Genomic DNA, 25,647 nt, shown 5'->3' on the forward strand with positions numbered 1-25,647 from the left:
CTACACTACCAGGGTTTCCAACTTATATACAATATGAGCAAAAATAATTATTTGAAATTATTCAGGATGATTTTAATGATAGTTCTTAGTGAGCGATTGTAAGTTTAATTTCTGATCATCAGAAAATAACAATGGGTTCTTGTCATGGATTGAATTATGTCCGCTAAAAAGTGTATCAACTTGATTAGGCCTTGATTCCCAGTATTGTGTGGTTGACCTCCATTGCATGATTGTAATTTTATGTTGAGAGGATTAGGGTGGGATTGTAACACCACCCTTACTCAGGTCGCCTCCCTGATCCAAGGTAGAGGGAGTTTCCCTGGGGTGTGGCCCGCACCATCTTTTATCTCTCAAGAGTTTAAAGGAAAGGGAAGCAAGTAGAGAGTAGGGGACCTCATACCACCAAGAAAAAAGCACCTGGAGCAGAACACGTCCCTTGGACCCAGGGTCCCTGCACATGAAAAGCTGCTCAACCAGGGGAAGTTTGAGGACAAGGAATCTTCCTCCAGAGCCAACAGAGAGAGAAAGATGTCCCCTGGAGCTGACACCGTGAATTTGGACTTTTAGCGTACTTTACTGTGAGGAAATAAATTTCTCTTTGTTAAAGCCATCCACCTGTGGTATTTCTGTTGCAGCACCAGTAGATGACCAATAGAGTTCTTTAAAAATATAATACTAACCTAGTGCCTTAAAGTTGTATGTGAATGCAGCACTGTGGGATTGAATAGTACTGTGGTATCTAATTATCTGCATTATGTATTCCAAATTCCAGCATATTGAATTCAAAATATAGGCATGTGTGTTGAGATATCTTCAGGCATGCTACCTTACAGACTAGGAAGAAAGGCCTGGCAATATGCATCCAAAAAATCAGGCAGTGAAAGCTCTATGGATCAAAAAGGCTGTGTCCTGTAGTCATGGGGTTGTTATAAATCAAGGGCTGACTTGACAGCAGCTCACAACATTACAGTTAAAGGTTTGTTTTTATGGAATGGCATACACAGTATTAAGCACTCTCTGTACATTAGACCAAGAACTATGGTATATACCATGCCTTACACATAGTAGGTTTAAAAAAATGTTGTTTCCCTTCTTCCTTTTCTACCACTCTCAACTGCATCATCTTTGAAATATAGGTTTCTTTTGTGAAGACTAATATCACAGCTCTGAGGTTTATTTTTCTACCACTTGTCTGTCAGTTGTACTGTGGTGGCTTGCATATTACTGTGGCCTTGGTAACGATGCCATCAGTATTTTGAATACCAGCAGGGTCACCCACGATGGACAAGTCTCAGCAGAGCTTTCAATCTAGGACAGACTATGAAAAAAGGCCTGGTGATGTATTTTCAGAAATTAGCCAATGAAAACGCTATGGAACATAGCAGAACGTTGTCCAGTATAGTGCTGGAAGATGAGCCACCCAGGTTGGAAAGCACTGAAAAGACACAGTGGCTGCAACAATCGACTTAAGCATACCGATGATCATGAAGATGTCACAGGACCGAGCAATGTTTCATTCTGTTGTACATGGGGTCTCCAAGAGTCAGAGCAGACTGTACAGCAACGAACAACTGCAACAACAACAAGGTCTATTTTAGAAAATAAACTTGAAACATAAGGCATTTAACCTGTTGTGCTTGTCTTAATTATTTGAAGACACAATGCTCAAATTGAGGTAAATTTGTTAACTCTCTGTACACATGTGAAAATGTAATGAGTACATGCACTCATGTATCACCTGAAAGAGGCAGGATTTCTAGTTAATATACTTGTTCTTGAAACAATGGCTCTATTGACACGGTGGCTACAACAATGGCTCAAACATAGCAATGATTGTGAGGAGGGCGCAGGCCTGGGCAATGTTTCGTTCTGTTGTACATAGGGTCATTATGAGTCAGAACTGACTTGATGTCACCTAACAACAACAACAAGAGCATACCTGATCTTGGTCTAGGTCAGCCCAGTCTGGAGTGGCTTTGGTTCCTCTTTGGTTGGCTAATAGAACTGGTAACACACTTTGGAGCAAAGGCAAGTGTTACAGTAGGTCCCAGGGCTAGAAATGTCTTAGGTCACATTAAGCCTTCCTGCTGTCACTTCTACATTAACTGAGGTAAAGTTCATTTGTTGTCCTCAAATGGAGCATGTTCGTAATAATGAATGATTACCTTTTAATAATAATGATTACCTTTTAATGCTTAATAACTGTATATCCCCCACCACTCATTCCATGAAATAAAATGCATAAAGTTTGATATCCTAGCATTAGAGAGCTGCGGTCGACTGGTGTTAGCCATTATGAATCAGACAATCGTATGGTCTGCTATGCTGGGAATGAGAAACTGAAGAGGAATAGCGTTACATTCATTGTCAAAAAGAACATTTCAAGATCTATCCTGAAGTACAGTGTTGTCAGTGATAGGATAATTTCCACGTGCCTACAAGGAAGACCAATGAATACAACTTTTATTTAAATTTACACACCAACCACTAATGCCAAAGGTGAAAAAAATTCAAGTTTCTTACCAACTTCTGTAGTCTGAAATTAAACATGCAATCAGGATGCATTGATAATTACTAGTGGTTGGAATGCAAAAGTTGGAAACAAAGAAGAAGCCTTGGTAGTTGGAAAATATGGCCTTGGTAGTTGAAACAATGCCAGAGATTATTGATAGAATTTTACAAGAGCAAGGACTTATTCATCGTAAATACGTTTTTTCAACAACATGAATGATCACTATAAACATGGCCGCAACAATGGGCTCAAACATGGCAATGATTATGAGGATGGCACAGGACCAGGGAGTGTTTTGTTCTGTTGTACATAAGGTCACTATGAGTCAGAACCAACTTGACGGCACCTACAACATCAACAACAATACGCATGGACCTTACCAGATGGAATACACAAGAATAACATTGACTATATCTGTGGAGAGAGACAATGGAGAAGCTCAATATCATCAGTCAGAACAAGGCCAGGGGCCAACTGCAGAACAAAACACCAGTTGCTCATCTGCACGTTCAAGTTGAAGCTGAAGAAAATGAAAACAAGTCCATGAGAGCCAAAGTACAATCTTGAGTATACCCCATCTGAATTTAGAAGCCATCTCAAGGATATATTTGATGCATTGGACTTTAATGACTGAAGACCAGATGAGTTGTGGGATGACATCAAGGACGTCACACGTGAAAAAAGCGAAAGATCATTAAAAAGACAGGAAAGAAAAAGACTAAAATGATGTCAGAAAGATTCTGAAACTTGCTTTTGAACATAGAGTAGCTAAAGCGAATGGAAGAAATGATGAAGTAAAAGAGCTGAACGAGGATTTCAAAGAGCAGCTCGAGAAGACAAAGTATTATAATGAAGTGTGCAAAGACCTGGAGTTAGAAAACCAAAAGGGAAGAACACACTGGCACTTCTCAAGCTGAAAGGACTGAAGAAAAATTTCAAACCTCGAGTTGTAATATTGAAGAATTAGAGGGTCACTGTGAGTCAGAATTGATACGACAGCAACAGGTTTGGTTTTTTGTTTTTTTTGTTTTGTTTTGTTTTGATAGGCAAATATTGAATGACACAGGAAGCATCCAAAGAAGATGGAAGAAACACACAGAGTCACTGTACCAAAATCGACAGGGAACTGCCAGAAGTTCAAGCCAGATTCGAAGAGGATGTGAAACAAAGGATATCGTTGCTGATGTCAGATGGATCTCGGCTGAAAGCAGAGAATACCAGAAAGATGTTTACCTGTGTTTTATTGACTGGCAAAGGCATTCAACTGTGTGGATCATAACAAATTATGGCTAGCATTGCAAAGAGTGGGAATTCCAGGACACTTAATTGTGCTTATGAGAAACCTGTACATAGACCAAGAGGCAGTTGTTCAAACAGGACAAGGGGATACTGTGTGGTTTAATGTCGGGAAAGGTGTGAGTCAGGGTTGTGTCCTTTCACCATACTTATTCATCTGTATACTGAGCAACAGATGTCAGAAGAGACTCTGAAATTTGCCCTTGAAATTAGAGTAGCTAAAGTGAATGGTAGAAATGATGAAGTAAAAGAGCTGAATAGAAGATTTCAAAAGGCAGCTCGAGAAGACAAAGTATTATAATGAAATGTGGAAAAACCTGGAGATGGAAAACCAAAAGGGAAGAACATGCTTGGCATTTCTTAAGCTGAAAGAACTGAAGAAAAAATTAAAGCCACAAGTTACAATATTCAGGATTCTATGGGCAAAATATTGAATGACACAGGAAGCATCAAATGAAGAGAGAAAGAATACCAGTATACTTATTCATCTGTATCCTGAGCAGATAATCCAAGAAGCTGGACTATATGAAGAAGAATGGGGCATTAGGATTGGAGGAAGACTCATAAACAACCTGCGTTATGCAAAAGACACAACCTTGCTTGCTGAAAGTAAAGAGGACTTGAAACACTTACTAATGAAGATTAAGGACTGCATACAGCCTTCAGTGTGGATTGCACCTCAACATGAAGAGAACAGAAATGCTTAGAACTGGACCAATAAACAACATCATGATAAACGGAGAAAATATTGAAGTTGTCAAGGATTTCATTTTACTTGGATCCACAATCAACGTCTATGGAAGCAGCAGTCAGTAAATCAGACGATGTATTGTGCTGGGCAAATCTGCGGCAAAAGCCCACAAGAATGTCACTTTGAGGACTAAGGTGGGCCTGACCAAAGCCATGGTATTTTCAGTTGCCTCATATGTTTGCGAAATGAATGAAGAAGGCTGAAGAAGAATTGACACCTTCAAATTATGGTGCTGGTGAAGAATACTGACTATGCCATGGATTGCCAGAAGAACAAACAAATGAACAAATCTGTCTTGGAAGAAGTACAGCCAGAATGCTCCTTAGAAGCGAGGATGGTGAGACTTCGTCTCATGTATTTTGGACATGTTATCAGGAGGGACCAGTCCCTGGAGAAGGACAGCATGCTTGGTAAAGTAGAGGGTCAAAAAGGAGGGAGACCCTGAAAGAGATGAATTGATACAGTGGCTGCAACAGTGGGCTCAAACATAGCAATGATCGTGAGGATGGTGCAGGACCAGACGGTGTTTGATTCTATTGTCCGTAGGGTCACTATAAAGTAGAACTGACACGATGGCACCTAACAGCAACAACAGCTGTATATCCCACATGGCAGTGATCTAGTTATTGTAGCTAGTTTACTTGATTTATGATGATATACTTTATTCATTTTGATTGTCAGTTTAACAAATTTCAACACTCTTGATTAATCTACTTTGGCAACATTTTTCTTCTTTCTACCAAGTTTCTATGTAAAATGATGCATAAATACAGTACATGGAAACGCTTTTAAAGAATAAGGCTTATTCATAGATGAATTATTGCAGTAAAAATCCCAAATTAGTAATCTCACTATCATATCAAGAAGCCCTGGTTGTGTCGTGGTTAATGCGCTCCATTGCTAACCTAAAGGTTGGCGGTTAGAACCCACCAGCTGCTTTGTGGGAGAGATATGTAGCAGTCTTCTTCCAAAAAGATTACAACCTTGGAAACCCTATGGGGCAGTTCTGTTCTGTCCTATAGGGTCACTATGAGTTGGAATTGACTCAGAGGCAGTGGGTGGATCATATCGTCTTATGATTTTAGGAGAGAGAAAGATAAGATTGTGCCATTTAACAATCCGTACGTAATAAAATAAAATTATACTACTTTTTTTATCTTTGCATCTAGAGAATGGGATGTTATAGAAACGGAAGAGCATTATAAGAGCCGATGGAGGTCTATAAGGGTTCTGTATCTTACTATGTTTCTCAGCAGTGTAGGTAAGTATTAGAAATTATACATAATTTTAAAATTTTATATAAAGTATTATATGTTTAACCTCATTTTTTATTGACATAACATAGAAACAGTAAAATGCATGAGTCTTAGTTTGTATATCTTGATATATTTTAAATAACTAATATTTTTGAATATGTAGTCACTAAAAAGTAAAATTTTATGAGAAAAGTGTTTCAAAATGTTAATATCTATATGTCATTAGCATGTTAAAAAGGATAAGGAATGAAAATAAATAATGATTATTAATACAGTGATAATTTTTAAAGGAATGTTTGAGGTGATTAATTTTTTTTTTTTCTCTGTTTTGGCCCTCTCAGTCTATAGGCCCTAAATTTTTTTAATTTTATTTATTTTGTTGTTGTTGAGAAAGTACACAGCAAAATATATACCAATTCGACAGTTTCTACATGTATACTTCAGTGACACTGATTACATTCCTTTAGTTCTACAACCATTCTAACCCTCCTTTTCTGAGTTGCTCTTCCCCCGTTTATAAACTCGCTGCCCCCTAAAGTTATTGTTTAATCTTTTCAGTTGCTGTTGTCATTTCGATCTGATACATATCGTTCCTAAAAGAGCATAATGCTCAAGGCAGACATTTCTTACTAGTTAAGCTAAATTATTGTTTGGTTTTGAGAAGATTTCAGGGGATATTTTTGGTTTAAGGTTTAAAGATTATGCCAAGGCAATAGCTTCAGGGGTTCACCCAGCCTCTATGACTCTAGAAAGCCTAGAGCCCATGATAATTGGAAATTCTGTTCTGCATTTTTTCCCTTTTGATCAGAATTCTGCTATAGAATCTTTGGTCAAATTTTTTCAGTAACGGCAGCTCGGCACTATCAGTTCTTCTGGTCTCTTGGCAAAGGAGGTAGTTGTTCATGGAGGCAATTAACCACTCATTCCATTTCCTTCTCCTGTTTCTGACTCTCCTTCCTCTGTTGCTCCAGGCGCATAGAGACGAATTGTTGTATGGGTGCTAATTTTATAAGTCGTTTCTTTCCCTGAAACTAGTGAAGGTCATTTTCTAAACTGTTTCTTATTTACTTTCCATTTAGCCTAGTTACTCTCCTATTTTCTCTTACTTGGCAACCTTGTGCATAGTTTAACACTGGGTAAAACACATTTTAAATAAAGGTAAAACTAAAGTACAAGATGAAGGATATTTTCAACAATCCTCTGTAATATAATTTCATTTTCCATTGTTTTATCGATTAGGATGCATTCTGCAAATATCAGAAAAAGAAGTTGATCGAAATTGGCTTAAGGAGTAATACAATTTATTATTTCTTATTATTGTTTCTTATATTTCTTCTCAATAACTTCTATGATGTTGCCCCTTCTGCACATTAGCTTTGTCCTTAGGCTATAGCATGATAGCTACAGTGCTTCCAGGTATCACATCTATTCACAGTAACTTCCATTGACCAAAAGGGACTTTTTCAGGGGTGACGAGTCCTTTCCCAGAGGTCCCCAAGTAGACGTGCCCTCACTTCTTATTGGTCAGAACTGGGCAACCTGTCAAGTTCTAAACCTATTATCAACTAGGATATTGAGGTTACCCCAACTGAATTTTTCAGTCTAATCAGGATCTACCCTCTGGAGTTGGGAGTGGGACAATTTCCCCTAAAGCCTGTAGCTTTATGGAGGAAGGATGGGCACCTGAATAAAACTGGAATTCCCTTAGGAAGATAAAAGGAGGTAAATGGATTCTATTAGGTAACAATGTCTGCAGTAGTTTGGATTTTTTTTTTTCTTTAAAATATTTCTAAATTTTAGTATTATATAAAGTTTATAAGAAACGACTTCAAATAAATTTAACAGCAAAAAATTATTTTTAGTTTAGATTTTAATTGGCATATTAAACATCTTATTTGTTTTTCAAGTTTCTTGATTGCAAAATTGTAGCCTTGATTTCAAATATTAGTTGGCCTTTTCAGTCCTCTTTTCATCAATGTGCCAATTAAAAATATATTAAAATGATTATGTTGCTGGTTGTGGAATATTTTGGAAAAGGATAGCAAGAATAATGTTACAACATGAAAAATGTAATCAATGACGTTGAATCATAAATGAGGAAGTTGTACTGGCAAATGTTTCAGTGTGTATGTTTTTAGCACGAACGAGCAAGCAAAAATATGCCAAAATGAAAATAATGATTAAATCATTTTTAAAATAAACTTTATAGAAAGAATGAGTTACTGATACATGCTACAACACGGATAAACCTTGGGAACATTATGCTACGTGAAAGAAGCCAAACACAAAAAAACCATGTATTATACAATTGCATTCATACGAAAGCTCAGAATAGGGAAATCTAGAGAAACAAAGTAGATTAGTAGTTGGGGGTATTGGGTGGACATAGGAGACAGGGAGTGATAGCTAAAGGGTGGCATCCTGGTGGCACAGCTGTTAAGAGCTCGGCTGGTAACCAAGAGGTCAGCAGTTCGAATTTGCCAGCCGTTCCTTGGAAACCCTATGGGTAGTTCTAGTCCGTCCTATGGGGCCGCTGGGAGTTAGAGTTGACTGGACAACAGCGGGTTACAGGGTATCTTTTTGAAGGAATGGAAATGTTTTAAGGTTGACCGTGGTGATGGTTGTACTTATCTGTGAATATATTAAAAAGCATTGAATTGTATACTTTAAATGAGTGCATTGTATGGTATGTGGATTATATCTTAATAAAACTGTTTAAAGATAATAGGCTTTATAGACTTTCTGATTGGTTGCACCTAACATTTAAAATTGGCAAATAACATAGGAATTTGTTATTACAGTTCTCAGGAATAAAGGCTAACAAAGATAATGAATTTTCTTTTAAGGTAGGACCACCTTGAAATATCCTGGTTCTGTTTTGTATAGCCACTGCTTCCTCTAAATGATCATTGTCCTTCTTCCTTGTCTTTCCTGTAGTCAGTTGTCACCCCCAAACAACACAGACTTGAGGCCTAGCACTGCCTCTATAACAAAATGGCCCTTCCTCTATTAATTTCTGCTATAAAAAACTAAACTTTCAACGTTCTGCATCCCACTTTGAAGAGTAGCATCTGGGGTCTTAAACGCTAGCAAGCAGCCATCTAAGATGCATCAATTGGCCTCAACCCACCTGGATCAAAGGAGAATGAAGAACACCAAGGACACGAGGCGATTATGAGCCCAAGAGACAGAAAGGGCCACATGAACCAGCGACTACATCATCCTGAGACCAGAAGAACTAAATGGTGCCCGGCTACAACTGATGACTGCCCTGATAGGGAACACAACAGAAAACCCCTGAGGGAGCAGGAGAGCAGTGGAATGCAGACCCCAAATTCTCATAAAAAGACCAGACTTAATGGTCTGATTGAGACTAGAAGGACCTCGGTGGTCATGGCCCTCAGACCTTCTGTTGGCCCAGAACAGGAACCATACCCGAAGCCAACTCTTCAGACATGGAGTGGACTGGACAATGGGTTGCAGAGGGATGCTGGTAAGGAGTGAGCTTCTTGGATCAGGTCGACACTTGAGACTGTGTTGGCGTCTCCTGCCTGGAGGGGAGATGAGGGGATGGAGGGGGTTAGAAGCTGGCGAAATGGACACGAAAAGAGAGAGTGGAGGGAGAGAGCGGGCTGTCTCATTAGGGGGAGGGTAATTGGGAGTGTGCAGCAAGGCGTATATGGGTTTTTGTGTGAGAGACTGACTTGATTTGTAAACTTTCACTTAAAGCACAATAAAAATTATTTTAAAAAAAAACTGAACTTTCAGTAGTTTTCATTTATCACAGAGGTATGTCAGTAAGGAGAAAGGTCTTCTGGTTTTTTTTTTTTTGTATTGATCATGGTATTGGACTGTAATTATATACTATTTTCAAGCTTTTAGTATTTACTTTCCTTCTGTTAAATAAAATCCCATTGCTTGATAAATTAAGCATTTAAGTACATAAATTTTTCAGTTTAGAATGATAAAATCCATGCTGTAGTTAAAAATTGTATGTGTGTAATAGTGAAAAATTATTATAACATAAATAACAAATTTTGCCTCTTCACAGGGTTTTCTATTGTGGTAATGTCAATATGGCCATATCTCCAAAAGGTTTGTACATTTCTACTTTTCTCTTAAGTAGCTGTAGTAAGAGTTTTCTAGAGAGTCTCTTTGGTATTTTATTCTGTACTCTTTACTAGAATAACTTGAGATAATAGTTCCTTGAAAGAGGCTTTTAAGTAAGATGGTCATATGATTTATTGTGCAAACCAGAGCACTTTTGAAGTGGAAGGTCTGCTAGACCAGGAAAATAGGGTTATACCAGGACAGTCAGATGTATGGTCACCTAATTATAAGCCAGTTTTGCATCCCATTACTACTTCCTCCCTAAAAAAAGTAAACTAACATAATCTGAATTCCCCAAAAGTGCAAATGCTATTTCTGTGGAATAATCTCACATTTTTCCCATAAAATTAATTTGGGGCACCCAATAATATTGTAAAAAGAATAGATAATACATATGTTTTGATGCTGTGATAATTGGGTGCAAAGGAGGGAATGACAACAAGTTGCAAGTTTAGTGGGTACCTTGACATCGATTGATCAAGTCCTGCCAATTTTATCTTAAATATGGGGAATGAACTTAATAAAAAGCCGTATGTAAGTTGGAGACTTATTCATTTAAACCATAGGTTCTTGAAAGAGTCCCTTTGTACTTCCTAACACCCCCCCCCCCCCCCGTTCACTCCCTAAACTGCTACAATCTGATTAAATCTACTCTGAAATTGCTCTTGTTAAGGTCTCCAATGACTCAGTTGCTGACTGGATATATACTTACAGCCCTTGCTTAGGTGACATTTTGCGGAGCATTTGACATTGTTGCCTTCTCTCTACTTCTTGAATGAAACCCCTTAGCTTCTGTGAAAGTTCTCTACCCTGGCCTTCCTCTCAATTTTTGTTACTTTTTCTCAAAACTTCTTGTGTATTCTTTCTCAAGTTCCTTCTTAACTGTTGGCCTTTCCAGAGTTTGATGTGTCTCTGTGTGTATCTATATTTTAGCCTAGATCCTGAGCCTTGATCTATACTAGATGTATAAAGTCAACAATTTATTAGATGTCTCCACTTGGATGTACCCAGGCTCCTCAGGTCTTCACACATTCTTCTTTGTTTTTTGGAATGTTTTCCCTCCTTCCATTGCTCTTTTCCTTCCTTCTTCCCTTTCTGTCTTCTTGCCCACTATCTTTTATTCATCCTTCAAGGCTTAGCTCCGGTGTCACCTCAGAAAGCCTTCTCTGACTGCCCGTCATTCCAGACTGTCCATCACTCCAGTTTGGGTTAAAAGGTCCTCCTGTGTGTTTCCATATCCCTTTATCATTAGCATTTATCAAGGAGTGTTGTAACAATATGTTTACAGAGAGTGTACTGAACTCCCACACTAGGTTGTTAGGATGGTCAGATGGTTTCAACAAAAATACTAGACATAGGCTATGAATACTTAGAAAATAAAAATAATGACTATGCTCTAAGAAGTTTTTGACATTTTTCATTTTAGATTTTTTAGCTCTTGTCCCCAGTTTTTTACTTTTCAAAAATGCAATTCTTTACTCCTGAAAGATATTTAAAAAGGAATATAAGAATAAAAAATACAAATTTTACTTTTTACTAACTTTGTGCCATATTCTCATTGCTGTTTAAAAAAAAAACTCATTGCTGTCGAGTTGATTCTTATAGCAACCCTAAGAACCGTGTAGAACTGCTCCATAGGGTTTCCAAGAAGCACCTGGTGGATTCGAACTACCAATGTTTTGGTTAGTAGCCTGAGCTCTTAACCGTTGCGCACCAGGGCTTCTTGTAAAAGGAGCAGTAGCCTTAAATTAAGAATTAAAAATTTTATGGTAGTCGGTAACATAGCATTGTAATTAAGAGTCATATTTTTATTTCAGACAGACTTGGCGTCACCATTTTCTAGCTGTGTGACCTTGGGCAAGCTACCTAACATCTCTGAACCTAATTTTCTTTTTCTGTCAAAAAGGAGTGACATTAACCATCTCACAGGGTTGTTAGGAAGATCAAAAAATGATATATGTGAAATGTTTAGTACTGTGCCTGGGTAAAAGTCTAAAAGTATGGTTTGTATGTACGTTTGTGTATTTGCATTCATGTATGGGGTGTGTGTGTGAGAGAGAAGAGGCAGACACTCAACAGGGTTAGGGAAGTACTGCTAATTCAGAATAAAGAGATCCTGGAAGACTTTCCAGAATCAGTAACAACTGGCTAAGTTTTCAAGGCCTTTAGAAAGTAGCCACCTGAAGAAAAGGCCAGAGAGTAGAAAGTTGGGAAGGCATACTTGGTGGAAGAGGCAATAGGGGAACCTGTGCAAATGCCAGGAGGGAAGGAAGAACTTGGCTCATTTTGGAAGCTTCAACCTGTTCTAGATGTCTGGAACTTACAACTGGGGAGAGCATGCAGAGAGATGAGGGTAGAGAGCTCACAGTGACCAGCTTTTGAGCTAATTTTTCATAATAAGGAGATTAGATTTATCTGGTAATATATATACACAGAGAGATAATCAAAGGTAGCCAGAAGGCCAGAAATGAGATGCTCTCATCGCTGTCAGAAGGAGAGCGACACACAGAGCACAGATGGTTCAGTTCTTGGAGTGACAGTTTCTGTTATAGACGCCCATACGTCCCAAACCATTTTACTTTACTGTTAAAATCCCAGCTTTCCAGTCACTGTATAGTATCTAATGAAAATAAAACTTTCCAGGGGTCTCTAACAAATTGTGAAGAATCAGCTCACTTTTGTCCATGAAACTGATACTTGACTATGATCAACTGATGTCCTGAGAAGACACTTTTATCCTTTTACTTTCAAACGACTGTATATTTAACATTAAAATTGGGCTTTCACTGCTAATTTGAAGATTTTAAAATTTCTATGACATGACATTATTATTTTGTATGCTAACAAGAAGACTAAAGGAAGTAAAGATAATACTTAGGGGTAGAAAATGAAAACCAGAATGTGTACAATGAGAGAGATTTTTAAGTCTAGAACATATGATAACATCATTTAATTTATTTGTTCTTATTTCTCATCCACCATAAACAAAAAGGTACCTAAATATTTCCATTTTAAGGTATTTTAATGTAACTTCAGGAAAGAAAAGGACATGCTTTGCCTTATTAAGTTGTTCTACTACCTACCTGTATTTGCCTAAGCTTATTTTCTAAAATTTAATGGTTCTCATTTTTCCAAACCATTTTATAGCCTACCATATTAAAAAAAAAATCTGTTGATTTACTCCACAGTCTCTTTTCTAAACTAAATGTTTGTACTTTTGTGAAAAATATTTTATTTCCTGAATTTTAATCATCATTTGGCTTGCCCCCCAGCCATCATCGTAGTCTCTAGTAGTAGAATCTTGAAATATCTATGTAAGAAGGAAAAATAATCAGTGTAATGAAAGAATTGTCTTTAGGTTTCCATGTTTTTATTATCGTTTTTAAGCATATGACTCTTGTGCCCACTTAAAAAAATAGATTTACAGTGTTAGTGGCTGTTTAGCTTACGGGAGAGCATTTAAGTTTAATGTATTATATTTATTTTATAAGAATTAAATCAGGAGAGAGATGCTGATGGAGAGTGAGCTACTTGTATCAGGTGGACACTTGAGACTGTATTGGCATCTCCTGACTGGGGGGGAGATGGGAGGGTAGAGAGGGTTAGAAACTGGCAAAAGGGTCATGAAAGGAAAGACTGGAAGGAGGGAGCGGGCTGACTCAGGGGGAGAGTAAATGGGAGTATGTAGTAAGGTGTATATAAGCTTGCATGTGACGGACGGACTTGATTTGTAAACTTTCACTTAAAGCACAATAAAAATTATTTTAAAAAATTAAATCATGCCTCATTACTTGTTTATGGTATCATTGCTGTATGTAGTATGATTATATATTCAACAAAATTTTTATGAACCCTGAATTTCCATAATCTTTCTAAAAGATGAGGCTTCTTAAGCATTTTTTCCTTGAGTACAATGAGTTGTTAGCACAGTAATTATAATGCCAGAAGTTTGACTCTCTTACTGTGAGTAATAGTGCTATAAAACCTATGTGTTAGACTTGTTGTTCTTCTTTTTTTAATAGGAAATGTTACATGATCAGACAATTGTATTTATGTTTTAAATTTTGCTTTTCTTGAATAACAATTCTTAAAGCATTATACTTTTTTTCTGCAGATTGATCAGACAGCCGATGCAAGTTTTCTGGGCTGGGTTATTGCTTCGTTTAGTATTGGCCAAATGGTAGCTTCACCTATGTTTGGTTTATGGTCTAATTATAGACCAAGAAAAGAACCTCTTATTGTCTCCATCTTCATTTCGGTGGCAGCCAACTGCCTCTATGCATATGTCCACATCCCACCTTCTCATAATAAATACTACATGCTGGCTGCTCGTGGACTGGTGGGATTTGGAGCAGGTAATATGTATGTATGTATACGTTTGATTGTGTTAACTTCACATTCATCCTGACATTTAAGCACTCTATCATCTGACCTCACCCCTCCCCTTTAACCTAATATCCTACAGATCTCTCATTGAAATCAGACAAGTATCTTTCCTATTATTTTGCCTTTGTTCATATTCCTATAACCTAGAATGTCTCTCTTCCATTCCCGTCATTGTTCATCCTTCAACGTTCAGTTCAAGTTCCACCTCTTCTATGAAGCTTTCTCAGGTTACCCCACCTCTCATGGATCTTGCATTTCTCTGGCATGTTTCTGACACTTGCTTTTGTACTGTCCTACACAGTTTTCATCCGTTCTCACTACCTAGATGGTAAACTTTTTGCAATAAGAGACAATTTAGGATACTTTTTAATATCCTATGGCCCCTGGTAGTTTCTTGAACATAATAGCTGCTCAATAAATTTTTTTCTATTAAATTGGTAGTGGTTTTTTTTTTTTTCCTATTTCTTATATTACAGTTCTATGCATACAGACTTTGTGACAGCTTTCATTTAAAAACGGTTGAAGCAGTCAGAATTCACTCAGTGCTTTCTCAGTATTTCACGATCAAAAATAGTTTGACATTCCTATAATGCCATGTCTTCATTCATCTACATCTTGAACTGTGTTTTCATATTACTAAAAGTAATATTTTCCATTAATTGATGCATTTGCTCATTAAAATTATCTTAAATGCTTTTTATGTTCAGAAAGAATATAATATAATATGATATGATATGTTATGATATAATATGATATAATTAATATGATAAAATTAATATAATATAATTAATATAATATCATCAACCAATATTTATTCTTTCATATAAAGTCAAATTAAATTGATTTTTATAAACCAAAGGTCATTTCCTTTTCCTTTGCATTGTTGTGTCTTTTCTTAGGAAATGTGGCAGTTGTCAGGTCATATATTGCTGGTGCTACTTCCCTTCAGGAAAGAACAAGTGCCATGGCCAACACAAGCGCATGTCAAGCATTAGGTTTTATTCTTGGTCCAGGTAGGTGTTCACCTGTTATTACTTGAATTCGAACTGGGGAAACTTTTGGGATTCAAATATTAAATGAAATCTAATTATAACATCTATTGGTAAAGGAAAAGTGAGGGAAACTAATATTTTTGGATCTAGCGTCGAGCTCTGACTCTTTGTATGTCTTAACTCTTTTAAGTTTGCCAATAGTCCTCTAAATTAAGTGCTACTAGTCACATTTTACAAATGAGGATACCAAGGCATAGGGAACTTACGTAAATTGTCTAAGATAGTCCAGACCTGTCTTGTCTGACTCCAGAGTACATGTTCTATCGAACAGTCATTTAGCTTGCCACTGTGCAAGAGTTTACTTTCTTTTGCCATGTTTATTAGAAATAATAAGAAGAGTTGAAGGAGTGTTATAGAAGGTTATCTTTTTGCCCTTTATCCATACCTTTAAGACTTCTCTGAGGTCTTCTTTTAATGCTTCTATTTTTTCTGTATAAAAAAGATGTTAATAAGATTTAATACTTTTAAAAGCTAATTTATTTTCTGCTAAATGGGTAGGGAAATTAATAACCTTTCTATGTCTGGAATAACTTTAAAAACTAGACATAATTATTACAGTTGGTCCATGTCTCAGATATTGTAGTTATGAATATCATCAGTATGAATCTAACTCAGTTAATTTCATCAACCCTACCTCCCACATCCCCTGCCAGTTTCCATTACTTCTTTCTATTCAGCCAATAAAAGACTTCAATAGAAGGGAACCTAGTTTGTTATTCACCAAAATCTCATATTTCAGTTTAGTAATCTGGAATAAATATAAACACAAATGCAGAGTAATTGACTTTTACCACCATATTGTAAAATACATGAGAATATGATATGTTTATTTTATTTACTACTCTACCCCCACTACATAGTAACAGTACTTGGCATAGACTTAGATTCTCAGTAAGTATTTTGTTGTTGTTATTGTTATGTGCCGTTGAGTCAGTTCTGACTCATAGCGACCCTATGCAGAGCAGGATGAAGCACTGCCTGGCCCTGTGCCATCCTTACAATCGTTGTTATGCTTGAACTCACTGTTGCAGCCACTGTGTCAATCCACCTCGTTGAGGGTGTTCCTCTTTTCCACTGACCCTGTACTCTGCCAAGCATGATGTCCTTCTCCAGGAACTGATCCCTCCTGACAACATGTCCAAAGTATATAAGACACAGTCTCGCCATCCTTATTTCTAAGGAGCATTCTGGTTGTACTTCTTCTAAGACAGATTTGTTCGTTGTTTTGGCAGTCCATGGTATATTCAATATTCTTCGCCAACACCACAATTCAGAGACGTCAACTCTTCTTCGGTCTTCCTTATTCATTGTCCAGCTTTCACATGCATATGATGCGATTGAAAATACCATGGCTTGGGTCAGGCGTACCTTAGTCTTCAGGGTGACATCTTTGCACTTCAACACTTTGAAGAGGTCCTTTGCAGCAGATTTGCCCAGTGCAATGCGTCTTTTGATTTCTTGACTGCTGCTTCCATGGCTGTTGATTGTGGATCCAAGTAAAATGAAATCCTTGACAACTTCAGTCTTTTCTCCGTTTATCATGATGTTGCTCATTGGTCCAGTTGTGAGGATTTTTGTTTTCTTTATGTTGAGGTGTAATTCATACTGAAGGCTGTGGTCTTTGATCTTCATTAGTAAGTGCTTCAAGTCCTCTTCACTTTCAGCAAGCAAGGTTGTGTCATCTGCATAACGCAGGTTGTTAATGAGTCTTCCTCCAATCTTGATGCCCCGGTCTTCTTCATATAGTCCAGCTTCTCGTATTATTTGTTCAGCATACAGATTAAATAGGTATGGTGAAAGAATACAACCCTGACACACAGCTTTCCTGACTTTAAACCAATCAGTATCTCCTTGTTCTGTCCGAACAACTGTCTCTTGATCTATGTAAAGGTTCCTCATGAGCACAATTAAGAGTTCTGGAATTCCCATTCTTCGCAGTGTTATCCATAGTTTGTTATAATCCACACAGTCGAATGCCTTTGCATAATCAATAAAACATGGGTAAACATCCTTTTGGTATTCTCTGCTTTCAGCCAGGATCCATCTGACATCAGTAATGATATCCCTGGTTCCACGTCCTCTTCTGAAACCGGCCTGAATTTCTGGCAGTTCCCTGTCGATACGCTGCTGCAGCCATTTTTGAATGATCTTCAGCAGAATTTTGCTTGCGTGTGATATTAGTGATATTGTTCTATAATTTCCACATTCAGCTGGATCACCTTTCTTAGGAATACGCATAAATATGAATCTCTTCCAATGAGGTGTCCAGGAAGCTCTCTTCCATATTTCTTGGCATAGATGAGTGAGCACCTCCAGTGCTGCATCTGTTTGTTGAAACATCTCAATTGATATTCCATCAATTCCTGGAGCCTTTTTTTTCACCAATGCCTTCAGAGCAGCTTGGACTTCTTCCTTCAGTACCATCGGTTCCTGATCATATGCCACCTCTTGAAATGGTTGAATATCGACTAATTCTTTTTGGTATAATGACTCTGTGTATTCCTTCCATCTTCTTTTGATACTTCCTGCGTCGTTTAATATTTTCCCCATGGAATCCTTCACTATTGCAACTTGAGGCTTGAATTTTTTCTTCAGTTCTTTCAGCTTGAGAAATGCAGAGCGTGTTCTTCTCTTTTGGTTTTCCATCTCCAGTTCTTTGCACATATCATTGTAATACTTTATTTTGTCTTTTCGAGAGGCCCTTTGAAATCTTCTGTTCAGCTGTTTTACTTCATCAATTCTTCCTTTTGCTTTAGCTGCTCGATGCTCAAGATCAAGTTTCAGAGTCCCTTCTGACATCCATCTTGGTCTTTTCTTTTTTTCCTGTCTTTTCAGTGACCTCTTGCTTTCTTCATGTATGATGTCCTTGATGTCATTCCACAACTCATCTGGTCTGTGGTCACTAGTGTTCAATACGTCAGATCTGTTCTTCAGATGGTCTCTAAATTCAGTTGGGATATACTCAAGGTTGTATTTTGGCTCTCGTGGACTTGCTCTGATTTTCTTCAGTTGCAGCTTGAACTTGCATATGAACAATTGATGGTCTGTTCCATAGTCGGCCCCTGGCCTTGTTCTGACTGATGATATCGAGCTTTTCCATCGTCTCTTTCCACAGATGTAGTCAATTTGATTTCTGTGTGTTCCATCTGGCGAGGTAGTCGCCGTTTATGTTGGTGAAAGAAGATATTTGCAATGAAGAAGTCGTTGGTCTTGCAAAATTCTATCATTCGATCTCCGGCGTTGTTTCTCTCACCAAGGCCATATTTTCCAACGACTGATCCTTCTTCTTTGTTTCCAACTTTCGCATTCCAATCGCCAGTAATTATCAATGCGTCTCGATTGCGTGTTCGATCAATTTTCAGACTGCAGCAGCTGATAAAAATCTTCTATTTCTTCATCTTCTTCCAGCACTATATCAGACAATTTTCCGCTGCTATTTTTTTATTCATAAGGTTTTAACTGACTAATGCTTTTCAGAAGTAGACTGCTGGGTCCTTCTTCCTAGTCAGTCTTAGTCTGGAAGCTCAGCTGAAACCTGTCCTCCATGGGTGACCCTGCTGGTATCTGAATACCGGTGGCATAGCTTCCAGCATCACGGCAACACACAAGCCCCTCCCGCCCCAGTAAGACAAACTGACAGACATGTGGGAGAGTAAATCTTTTAACCACCCGAAAAGCATTAAAAGGTGATCTCGTTTAAACATTTTGCGTTATATTTGAGTAGAAGTAAGCCTGAAGAGATTATATGACTTTTCCAATGAAAATAACTATGTCAACAAGCGCTGACATTTATTGAGTGCTTACCATGCACTAGGCACTGTTTTGAATGCCTTAGGTAGTACTGTCTCTGACTTAATCTCGACTCTGAAGTTATATACAAGTTATTGGCAGAGTGAGATAACGGAATTCAAGACAGGACAGCAAACCAGTACTCTTCTAGTCCAAGTTTTACCACAGATTCTAATTTAAAAATGGTATTAAATACGTATAATTTAGGTGACATATACATAACATACTTTCATATAATGAAATTGATTAATTTTTCCTAATTGATTTATGGAAGAAATTTTATAATTTAAATTTCTTTCAGAGGTATTTTTTTAAAAAAGGAGATGTTGACAAGTTATTTAAGGTGTTAATCTTTGTGCATGCATGTAGATCCGTATTTCTCAACCTTTCTTTCATCACTGTTCTCCTCGGGTGGCTTTGTAGACATTTATTTCCTAATTATCACACCATGAAATTTTACTACCATAAATGTTCTATGTACTATGTGTATTTATCTGTGCTTTGTAAAAAGAGTAATCGTTTTTTGTTCTACCCGCTCACCCACCAAGAACCAACTAACTCCCCTTTAGGGTTATACTGCCCCTGTTGAGAATGCATGGTGTAGGTGGGTGTTTCCATAGTGTTACTTCTGATTTTGTGGTAAACTTCTTGCACATTTTTTCTAGCCTGCCTCATGTATAATGATTCATCTATATGTAATTCATTTTACTAAGTCTTTCAGACTTGTTTTGCACTCATCGGTGAAAAGGGCGTGACATGGGATGCCATTGAACTGCGTATAAACATGTACACAGCACCTGTTTTACTTGGCGCCTTCCTGGGAGTTTTAAATATTATTCTGATACTTACTATTTTAAGGTAATTAGACAGAAACAATAAAACTGCTTATGTAAATTATGAAGTTAAGTGAGCATTATCATTGTTGAATGATAATTATACCTAGGAAGCGTTTACTTGGTTTTTGATATCTATGGTTGTGCTCGTATTTTTCATCATATAATGCATGTAGTACGTAGAACTAAAATTATAGACAATCTGATGAATGAGAACATATTATGAAGGTCTTTGAAGATTTGAGGTTTAGACTTGATTTACTAACTGTAGGTTTCTAAGTAAGGCAGTGGCATGGAAGCAGCATTTTAAGTAGATGAATGGATTAGTACCAGCCTTAAATAAAAAAGTTACTTGTACATATCTTTTATACAGTAGAATTTTCTAAAACTACCAAAGTTTTGTTACCTTATATTTCTTTTTTTAATTTTTGTTGTGCTTAAGTGAAAGTTTACAAATCAAATTAAAAAAATATGGAATACTTCACGAATTTGCATGTCATCCTTGCGCAGGGGCTATGCTAACCTTCTCTATATTGTTCCAATTTTAGTATACGTGCTACCGAAGCAAGTACTACCTTATATTTCTTTAGAGTACTTTACCCAAGAGTCCAAAAACATTTATAACTGATGTTTGAAATGACTGGAAATCACCTTACTAAGTTAGATCATGTACGCTTTTAGGTGAATATTTTAAAAACTTTATATGATAATATGATAAGAATTATAACTTCTGTCTTTTATTTTATTAATTATATTTCATTGATAGTAATTTTATTACTCAGAAGCTAGTAAAATAAATTATATCAGAATATCAAAAAATAGACTGCTAGTAATAAATTTAAACCATTTCTTTATTATACTAAGCCTTTCATAGGTATAATGTTTATAAACAAATGGATTTATAGAGTAACTTATGTTAATCTACATTATCTATAATGTAGACACACTGTAACATGGAAAATAATAAGGAAGAATAAAGCAGTAATGTTAATTGAAATACAGTTAAATGTTTCATGTTTTTCTTTTTAAGAGAACATCGTGTGGATGACTCAGGACGACTGTATAAAAGTATTAATTTTGGAGAAGGTACTATTAACCTGTTTGACTAGATTATTATAACATTATCAAAATATTTCTAATGATTCTGTCTATTTAGCATTGACTTGGATTTTAGCTTCTGCAGAAAATACAGTGGGTAAATGGGAAAGATCTTCAAAGTTGAAAGCTGCCTAAATTGATTTAAAAAGAAAATTTAAGGCACACCCTTATCAGTTATTTGGTGTTCACAACTGGCAAGGCTAAAACACTGTTAACAATCATCTTGTCCTGTTTCAAAGAGCCAATATTTTAAACCCCTTAAGATCTTTGGAATGATTTCAGTAACTTTGCAACCAAATGTATCTTTCAAGCAGTCCTCTGATCCCTTAATTGTGGAAAAAGGCATGGTTTCTCTCTTGTATTTTTATTCTTTTGATACACTGCAGATGTACATTGTTATGCTCTAGATTTTTTCTTTGACTCATAAATAGATACTCAATTTGGGAAATAGAAATTTTTTACCAAATAAGCCACTATTTAAGTACTAATTATGTCCCTCTTGGGGAGCATCTTCCTATACAAGAGACTGCAACTCAGTCCTTACCCTCATGGAGTTCATAAAGTTATAGAAAATATACAGTGTTATTTTACCAACTACTTCCATAGATACTTAATTCTCACAACAAAAATAGTAGAAGGAAATTTAAATGTAGTGGGGTAGAGGACAAAGTAGGGAGGAGCTATAGTAACTTTTTGAACAGAGGAGAGTCATGACAATGGTGAAATTCAGTAGGAGGCTAATCTATATGTGTGAAGGCCTGAACTAGGGTGGCAACTGAGAATGGAGAAGGGATAAGTATGACTTTTTGAAGGAAAAATCAAGATTCTTAACAGATTAGATAGAGAATATTAAGGATTACAGGGAGTTGTTGAAAATGAGTACCAAGTTTTGAGTCTAGAGTGTTGTCAGGAGACAGGAAAACCAGAATAATGCAGTATTGTCCAAGCCAGCAAGGAATGAATACATTGGCAGGTTAGATGATACATACAGGTCCAAGGAAATGAAGATGTTAAATGGCTGACAGATTTGAGGACTTTGGTGAAAAGGCCATCAGTGACCTCCAGGATAGTAATTTCAGCTGAATAGTGCTGGCTGGATGATACTTGCATAGGTAAGGAGTGTTGACAACAATCCTCCCAGAGACAAGGACTATTTCAAATGGCAGTTATTTGGGGTATACATTCTTAGTGGGATATATTCTAAAGACAAAAAGAGTGCCAAAGGAATTTAAAACTTAGTAATCTTATTTTTAGTGGTAATATTGTTATTTTGAAAAATTTTAATGTATACTACAGGGTAAAAGAAAGAAGTAACTACTGTTAACATTAGCAACCAAGATTTTCAGTGTAACTGAAAAGAAAATCAAATACAAAATGAAAAGTTAAATTTAAACTCTGTAATATAAAGTTTGAAATGAAAATATTATAAATTTGATTTTTTTCTTTTGAAAAATATGTATTTTCTAGCACCAACCAGTGAAAAGTTTTAAAGCACTGAAAACTAGTAATAAAGACTACCACTAATACCCAGATTGTAGCCACAGAATACTATTTCCTTGTAAAGGAAACCATAGCATCATGGAGAAATGGCTTATTTCATGTCTGAGGCGGTAAATATACTAAGATGAGCCTGGTGTGTCTGGTGCAGGAAGGCAAAAGAGATATTAAGGGAAAAACGAGTTGTGTCAAAAGGACACAAGCCAGGTTGAAAGGGTTTCCACTGGCTAAAGATGGGACAATTTGAGTATCGAATGACTGCAACTGATGGAAACTTTTTGAATACTCCTAAAAAGAGAGCAAACAAAAAACCTTAATGGTCACCCATGGTGGTTGCTAGGGCATACGTTATGCTGAAAGTCAATTTAAATAAAGAGGAACTATCAAGCATTTCTTCTGTCTTTCCTATATGAATTATATTTCAGGATAACCAAATAGTTGATGAGGGAAAGTTCTTTTTTATAGAACTCCAGCCAAGAAATGCAAAAGATATCTTAGAACTAGAAAATCATTTTACAATTTCTAATGAGATAATGGATCTAGGCAGCAAAATTATTTCATGAAGGTTAACAGGAAATTGTATAATGGAGAATCATTCTGATAATAAATGCCTGAATTCATTGATCAATTTTTTTTTTTGAGAATATACACAGCACAACATACACCAATTCCATTGTTTCTACACATACAACGCAGTGACATTGATTACATTCTTCCAGTTGTGCAACCGTGCTCACCCTCCTTTTCTGAGTTGTCCCTCCCTCATTAACATAACCTCATTGCCCCCTAAGTTTCCTGTCTAATCTTTCCAGTTGCTGTTGTCACTTTGATCCCGTATAGATAGTTCTTAAAAGAGCATAATGCTCAAGGCAGACATTTTTTACTAGTTAATCTAAACTATTATTTGGTTTTAAGAAGACTTCAGGGGATGTTTTTGGTTTAAGGTTTAGAGATTATCTCAGGGCAATAGTTCCAGGGGTTCATTAAACCTACATAGCTCCAGGAAGTCTGGAGTCCATGATAATTTTAAATTCTGTTCTGCATTGCCCTCCTTTTGATCAGGATTCTTCAATCTTAATATCACTAAAAGTAGGCAGCCAGACATTATGTGCCTCCTTGATGTGATGCGATACGAAGTATACATCACTATATAGGAAATATTCATACTCAAAACACTGAACCTAAGTTTATTCAAACCTTTAGATCTAATTATCTAATTTCCAGCTTTCAGCAAATACAGGGAATAGACCAAAAATGAAACCAAACTCATTGCCGTTGATTCCAATTCATAACAACCGTATAGAGGAAGAAGTTAAATAGCACCATGAAGAGCAAAGGCTCGTTCTACAGGACAACTGTATGAGACCAAAAGGGCAAAATCTGTCTAAAAGCAAAGATGAGAAGTCAGAAAGGGGTAGGAAAACCAGATGAAAGGTAACGGTATACCCAGGGTGGAAATGGGGAGGGTGCTGACATGTTCAGCAGACTGTGACCAATGTCTTAGAACACTCTGTGTACAAATTGTTGAATGAGAAACAATTTTGCTCTGTAAACCTTCACCTAAAAAAAAGCACAATAAAATACTTAAAATAACAACAACCAATACAAGGCCCACAGGACCAGGATCTAGCCCCAGGGAAGAGGCTGGACAAATGTGACTAAATCCCTTTAGATTCCTTTAGAAGGGGGGTCACAGCGCTATGCTGAGTGTTCAAGGTGTTTAATTCCTCCAAGTATAGCAGACTATTTTGAAATCCCACTTATTATTAGAGAAGGAACTCTCTCTTAGGAGTCCTGAGATAGAAAAACAGGCACTATTATAAAAAAAAAAATTATAGAAACACTTTGGTTTAGGAAAGTAATTTCTTACCCAGTTCCATATTCCCTTTATGCATTGACGAATCTGTTTTTAAACTAGATTTGTATGTTTGAGTCTCTAGTGATAACAAGCTTGATAATGGCTATATATAAAGGTGAGAGAGAACAGGTTTTTGTTTCTGCATATTTATATACAGGGCCGGGACCTTACTGCCCCAAAAGTGCAAAATTTGGAAAAAGTAAATTACTGGGGTAAGAAGATATGTGAGGATAGGAACAAAGAGGAATGGTCAGTAAACACAAAGAATTTAAAAAACTGCCTCTCCAACTTATGAAAACTTGAACATAGAGAAAATTTGAATGAACTATATAATGGAAATCCCTATACCTTCCACTTAGATTCAGTAATTGCTAACATTTAGTAATCCATCTGTTATTGAACTGTCTTTGTATTTGTCTGTTTGTCTGTAGCCTATCTATTTTTTTGTTAAACTTTTTGAAAGTAAATTGCAGGCGTCAAACTTCAGCCCTAAGCAACAGTATGCATTGCCTAACAATAAGGACACATCCCCTGAACCCTCCTAAAATAAACAATAATTCTTTAAAAACATGTAATATACAGATCGTACTCAAATTTCCCTAAGTGTTTCTTAAAAATGTCTTTTATAGCTAGTTTTTTTTTTTTTCCTATTAACTCTGATCCTATCAGACTATGCATTGCATTTGGTTGGTTTTATCTCGTTAGTTTCTTTTAACCTAAAACAGTTTTACCATGACATTAACTTTTTTTTCGTTGTACTTTAGATGAAAGGTTTACAGAACAAAACTAGTTGTTCGTTAAAGAGTACACATATTGATTTATGACAGTGGTTAACAATCCCACGACATGTCAGTACTCTCTCGACTTTGGGTTTCCTATTACCAGCTGTCCTGTCCCCTCCTGCCTTCTTGTCCTTGCCCCTGGGCTATTGTACCCCTTTAGTCTCGTTTTGTTTTATGGAACTCTCCAATCTTTGGCTGAAGGATGAACTTCGGGAGTGACTTCATTACTGAGCTAAAAGGGTGTTAAGGGACATTTACTTTTTTAAGAGAATAGGCCAGTTGCCTTATAGGATATCCCACATTTTATATTTCTCTGGTTGTTGCCTCATAGTGTTGTTTAACTTGTCCCACTATTCCCTATCCCTTAACTTGGAAATTAGATCTCTATGCATGATCTGAGTCAGGTTAAACATTTTTGGCAAGACTA

At 36.7% G+C, this 25,647-nt stretch overlaps 1 protein-coding gene and 1 non-coding gene across 8 annotated transcripts in view; one reads left to right on the forward strand and one right to left on the reverse strand.

Annotated features, from left to right (window-relative positions):
* MFSD8 (major facilitator superfamily domain containing 8) overlaps positions 1–25,647 on the forward strand; it is a 49,077-nt gene that overhangs the window by 5,472 nt on the left and 17,958 nt on the right. For 4 of the 7 annotated variants that reach the window (XM_064285332.1, XM_064285336.1, XM_064285337.1 and 1 more), the window contains 7 exons: positions 5,729–5,820; positions 8,753–9,308; positions 9,867–9,910; positions 14,040–14,280; positions 15,211–15,324; positions 19,866–20,010; positions 21,016–21,071. In XM_064285332.1, the coding sequence (XP_064141402.1) occupies positions 8,990–9,308; positions 9,867–9,910; positions 14,040–14,280; positions 15,211–15,324; positions 19,866–20,010; positions 21,016–21,071 (919 nt within the window). In that variant the 5' untranslated portion in view covers positions 5,729–5,820; positions 8,753–8,989. Of the gene's footprint in view, positions 1–5,728; positions 5,821–8,616; positions 8,662–8,752; positions 9,309–9,866; positions 9,911–14,039; positions 14,281–15,210; positions 15,325–19,865; positions 20,011–21,015; positions 21,072–25,647 lie in introns of those variants that run through there. The other 3 variants (XM_064285335.1, XM_010590541.3, XM_064285333.1) reach the window with 2 other exon arrangements.
* LOC111750824 (U6 spliceosomal RNA) lies at positions 20,451–20,557 on the reverse strand. The gene has a single exon (XR_002785876.1). It is a non-coding gene; the product is annotated as a U6 spliceosomal RNA (small nuclear RNA).

Source organism: Loxodonta africana, chromosome 5 (genome assembly GCF_030014295.1).
Source record: "Loxodonta africana isolate mLoxAfr1 chromosome 5, mLoxAfr1.hap2, whole genome shotgun sequence".
NCBI lineage: Eukaryota > Metazoa > Chordata > Mammalia > Proboscidea > Elephantidae > Loxodonta > Loxodonta africana.